This window comes from Pyxicephalus adspersus, chromosome 1, assembly GCF_032062135.1.
Source record: "Pyxicephalus adspersus chromosome 1, UCB_Pads_2.0, whole genome shotgun sequence".
In the NCBI taxonomy this organism is placed as follows: domain Eukaryota; kingdom Metazoa; phylum Chordata; class Amphibia; order Anura; family Pyxicephalidae; genus Pyxicephalus; species Pyxicephalus adspersus.
The window spans coordinates 5,236,231-5,241,558 of record NC_092858.1 but is presented as its reverse complement, the minus strand read 5'-3'; the positions used below and the strand labels follow the sequence as shown (position 1 = coordinate 5,241,558).

The 5,328-nt window shown below is 40.4% G+C and overlaps 1 protein-coding gene across 1 annotated transcript; it reads left to right on the top strand.

Moving 5' to 3' along the window:
• Positions 1-3,820: 3,820 nt before the first annotated feature.
• LOC140321848 (odorant receptor 131-2-like) lies at positions 3,821-4,738 on the top strand. The gene has a single exon (XM_072398625.1). It carries the CDS (start codon positions 3,821-3,823, stop codon positions 4,736-4,738), a length of 918 nt encoding a protein of 305 aa, XP_072254726.1.
• The last annotated feature ends 590 nt before the right edge of the window (positions 4,739-5,328 follow it).

The following is a 5,328-nucleotide window of genomic DNA, read 5'->3' as shown; positions in this document are numbered from 1 at the left end:
CACGCTATTACAAGTAAGGTGGCTATGTACAAGTACAGCTTTAGGCAAATTCTGGCCAATAAGACTTCAAGGTACAGGGTCTGGTGGGGTCAAACAGGTTAAGAGGTAGGCTCCCTGCAGTACCTGCTTTCACCAAGGATGGGCAGTAAAGTGTCATGGTGTCCTAACAAAATAGCCATATCGAGTTCCTTGTTCCAACTGGTAGATTATCAACTGCTCACAAAGACTTATAACTTGGCTACAATTTATTGCAGTTCCTTTTTTTAACTAAGACTAAAACCCAGATTGTCTTAATAAATAAATTCAGCAATGTATTCCTGTGTATGTTGTTTGGTAGGTTGTCAGGTTGGAACCTTGGGTTGGAGCTGTGGTGGATGGTGGGTGACTAATGGCTATGAGGTCACCATCTCACTGAAATATGATTTTTAGCTGACTTTCCTTTTAAAATATGTTAAACAGTTTCGATATAGTGAGGTAAGAACCATTGCATTGCTTGTACACAAGGAGAGGATACACTTTCATCAGTGGAGCTGGGTGATCCAACAAACCTGGAATGGATTTCTTAAAAGTCATTTGTTATCTGTTAGCAAATGTTTTCAATCCTAGACCAGATCCATTCCAGGTTTGCTGGATCACCCAGCTTCACTGATGAAAGTGCCTTTAATTAATCAGCCCCAATATGGGAGAAGTTTGAAGGTTTAAGTGCTTTGGGGTTTCAGGTGCCTATAACATTGTTGTAGAAACAATAAAGAGGTATAGGAGGTAACATAGAGTATAGCCTGGAGTCATAGGGGTATAAATATAAAATTAGAGAGAAGTCCTTCCTATTGTGTACAACTTTCCCTCTTTTCTTAGATTGTAAGCTCTTTTGGACACGGTCCTCCCCTCCTCCTGTATCATTATTTGTCATAGTTTGTTTCCACTGGTTTATAGTGTAACATAGTATATCACCAGCATAATTACTCCCCGGATTTTAGATGCTGACTCTGTCTGCCATAGCTTTTGTTACTTTGCCCTTTCTGTCTTTGATACGTTCTTGTTGCTTGTTTGGTCTCTCATATTGTCATACACTGATCAGCCAAAACGCCAAAGCCACTGATATTGATGATCTGGTTACACTGACCCTTATCAAGGGGTCGGATATTCTAGTCAGCAGGTGAACAGTCCGTTCTGGAAGGAGATTGTGGGAAGAGTGTTGGAAGAAGGTAAAATGGGCAAGTGTATTCCCTCTGGACCCAAAAACAAGCAGTTTGTGTGACGCTTGGGAGATGGAGCTTCTAGGGGGGTGCTATAGCTTGCACTATGGGGGTGTGAGCCCTAAAAAGAGCCAAGGTGCACAGTCTAAGCAGCAGCCTGGTCTTCTCCAGAGCATCTGGAGGTGAAAATGTTGCTCTGCAGGCTGCTACCAGGTTGCGGTCTTTGGGCACACCAGGGTGGGCAGGAAAATGTGTGGTAACAAGTCAACAGACAGAAAAATAGTCAAAGAAGGCCAAATTTGAGGTAGGCAGCAAACAAGAAAGGTCAGAACACAGCCAGGAGTCAAGAACCAGAAATACAGAAAACAGACTCTGGTGACCCGTCAACGAAGACACAGGGGAATACAGGAGACACAGGAAGAGACAGGAGACACAGGTGACACGGGGGTCACCAAAGACACAGGGGAATACAGGAGACACGGGAAGAGACAGGAGACACAAGTTTAAACCTGACACGGGGGTCACCAAAGACACAGGGGCACACAGGAGACGCAGGAAGAGACAGGAGACACAGGTGACACGATGCCGCTACTACAATTCCCGGAATCACTCGCGTCTATAAACCAGCGGCCTCTCTGCCTATGCGTGGCCCCGCATTGGACTGTTGGACTGTTCCTTTTTTCTCTTTTGATTTTAACTTCCCTCCTTTTTATTTAAGAAAAATGTTCCCTGGCTGTTCTTATCTTCCTAACACTCCAGCAATGTTGTCAGGCTTTTTCCTCCATTTATCACTGTTTGTTTTCTTTGAGCAGAATGATGTGCCCCGTCTGATGCCCATTTTACCCCTTGGGGCATCACACAGGCTGGGTGCATAGTACTACTGTGCACTATTATGTACCTTCATGCCCCCCATCACCAGTGATCATCTTTGCGCAGAATGACTCCAAGACTTTTCTAAAGTGGCCCAGACTCTCTGGAACTCTCTTCCACCCCCTTTTCAGCATGTTACTACTTTCTGCATATTTAAGAGCCCTTAAAACCCCTAAAAAATATCTGAATTTCAAAATGAATGTATGGGGCCATAAGCAGTTTCAGCAGCAATCAAGTGAATGATTGCCAGACTCATCCATCCTTTCCTCCGCTCCTCTTTTGCTGCATCTCTTTGTAGTTCTCTTTTTTTTCCATCTGTAGTTGCATATCAGTGTTACTAATTCATAATCAATTTGTAATGTAACAAGGGGGAAAATTCCTTCCCGATCACCAAGGTCAGTCGGATCTTTCCAGGATCAGCAATCTGCAGAGTTTTTTCTAGTAATTTGTATTACTTTTATTTTCATTTTTAATAATTGGCTAGAACAAGCTTCCATTCTCCTAATTCTCCCAATCTTTTTATAGACACAAGATCTTGAATTATCATTTAGCAAATCTGCTGTGTCGGATTGCTGATCAGCTATTATTGTTTAGTATTGGGGAGGATGCAGCGGAGAACCTCATGCTCATCCCCCCCTTTTCCATAGAATTGAACAGAGCTGGAGATGATCAGCAAGCCTTGACTGTGACTGTAAAATGTGGAGATTGTAAGCTTTTTATATAAACCTTTTTGAAAATATTTCTCACTTATTTGCAACCTTAATGTGAATGGAAGGTTGCAAATGGAAGGTTCATGGAAGGTTTATTAGCCGTAGTCATGATCTGGTTACATCTTCCATCTTTACATCCCTTCACTTAACACTTGTATTGTGTGTCTTCTACAGGATTTCTGTATCAGTGAAAAGCAGCCAGATGTACCCAAAAGCTAAACTACTAATGGAAGATTCGCTATGTGGAGAAAACCAAATGCTTTGACACAATCACCAATGTCAAAGTAAGTTCTGGTAATCTTCGTGCCTCTACGCAGTTACTGTATAATCTATGTGTATCTATATATGGTATAATATAATATTATTTATTTCCTGTAGAAGAGTCCCCTTGGTGTTTAACATAGGGATAAGGTTTTAGTTTGCTGTGAACTTCATGTGTTTGCTGCTCACCAGGTTCGTATACAAATATAGGAGTTTGCATTTAGCAAAGTTCGGGCACTTTCCGGGGTAATAATCAACTCCTGACCAGGTGTTCAACTTGTCAACTGCTTGCTGAATGGTGGTAATTATACCTGGTAATGCACACAGTGGGCAGCATTCACATTGGAAGTCCAATGACAACTACCGGCTAAAAGAAAGGCTGCTCGCTATTTACGTTATGTACCTTAGCAATGGTCTACCACTGAAGCCCATTCTAAGGTTACTACAATGGCTCCGGGTTCAATGAACTTCAAAGAACATTTGCTAAGTCTGTAGTGAATGGAGCCTGGACACATTTGCCCAACACTGGGCTAGTTTACATACATGATCACTTTTTGGGTTGTTTTCCAGTTTCTGTATATCATAGTATCTTTACATTTTTACCACTTTAGTACACTACAATGGCTCCGGGTTCAATGAACTTCAAAGAACATTTGCTAAGTCTGTAGAGAATGGAGCCTGGACACATTTGCCCAACACTGGGCTAGTTTATTTATATGATCTCTTTTTGGGTTTAACATTGGAATATCTATATATATTTTGCAGATTTCCTGCCCTTCAGTCATGACAAACATCTCAGTCATCCAACGAAATACAACTCAGGTAGCCAGCAGTAATAATTTGGAGATTATGAACTTGGCCCTAATGGGAATAACACTTGCAAGTTTTGTATTCTTCTCCTATTTCATGGCAGTCATGCTGAGCGTCTACTTCACCAGCAATGTTGCCCGTCAAGAAGTTCGCTATGTCTTGTTTGCCCACATGCTGGTTAATGACGCCGTCTATCTCTTTATTAGTCTACTTTTGTTCCTAATGGTGACTTATCCCATCAAGTTCCCTGTACCGATCTGCTACATCATGGTCTTCGTGACCTCTACCACTATGAAGATCACTCCCTACAACTTGGCTATCATGTCTCTGGAACGTTATTTTGCCATATGCTTCCCGCTACGATACAAAGAGATCTGCACTTTGCACAGAATGGGCATCGCTATTGGAATTATTTGGGTCATTGGAGTGCTACCTAACATTGCTGATTTCTTTGTTCTGATTTTGTCAATGGAGAAAACATTCCTCTATCAGAGTGTGATTTGCAGTCGGTCTTCCTTCATTGTTGTTGCGTCGGTTCAAAATAACATAAGGCTTGTCAGCCATGCTTCAACTTTTTCCTTGGTGGGATTCATAATCATTTTCACTTACATCAAAATCATGATGGTGGCTTTTAAGGTTGATTCGGGAAAGTCATCTGCCTCCAAAGCTGGAAGAACGGTCATGCTTCACGCGTTTCAGCTCCTGCTCTGTATGATGGCCTACAGCTACAGCGTCTTTGAGATCATCCTAAAGGATTTTATCTCCTTACTCCCGATCATCAACTTTTGTTTTTTCATGTGCTTGCCGAGGTTCCTCAGCCCTTTTACTTATGGGATTAGGGATGAACTCTTCCGCAAGCAGATTAAAAAATTTACTTTGGGTTGTTTTTAAAAAATGTATTCCAAAAAGATGTAAATACATAGATACGGAATAATAATGTTTAGGCACAAGAAAGGGCAACTAAAGCGTAACTTAAACTTACCATATTTTCTTTGATATAAACCAATCTAAACTTAAGCCAACTTTTACCAGAAATAACAAGAAATGCTTGGACTCGAGTATAAACCTAGGTTATAACAATGCGATTGTCACTGCTAAGATTCAGTATAGTACTAAATAGTTTTGTCAATAAAATTTGTGTGAATAAATACATTTAAGGTGTGTTTTTTTCATAAAATGTAGGTGGGACTTTTCAGGTACATACCATAAAAATATTTAATTTAATATGTTTCCATAAAAACACACAATTTCCATAATTTACAAACACACCGACAATTAACAATATCATCATATATTGCAAGCAGTTCACATTTTCAATACAATGCTTCTCAGCGCGTTTCACCTATTGCTTCCTTAGGAGAAACATCATATAGAGGTCTATAATACAATAGATATACTCCAATAATAACACATAACAATACTATTCAATAGTTTCATAAATAGCCTCTAAAAACATTATAAAAAACATCATACTAGTACTT

What these genes read in the sequence shown, in the direction of transcription:
- LOC140321848 (XM_072398625.1), top strand. Translation starts at nt 3,821, where the DNA reads ATGACAAACATCTCAGTCATCCAACGAAATACAACTCAGGTAGCCAGC.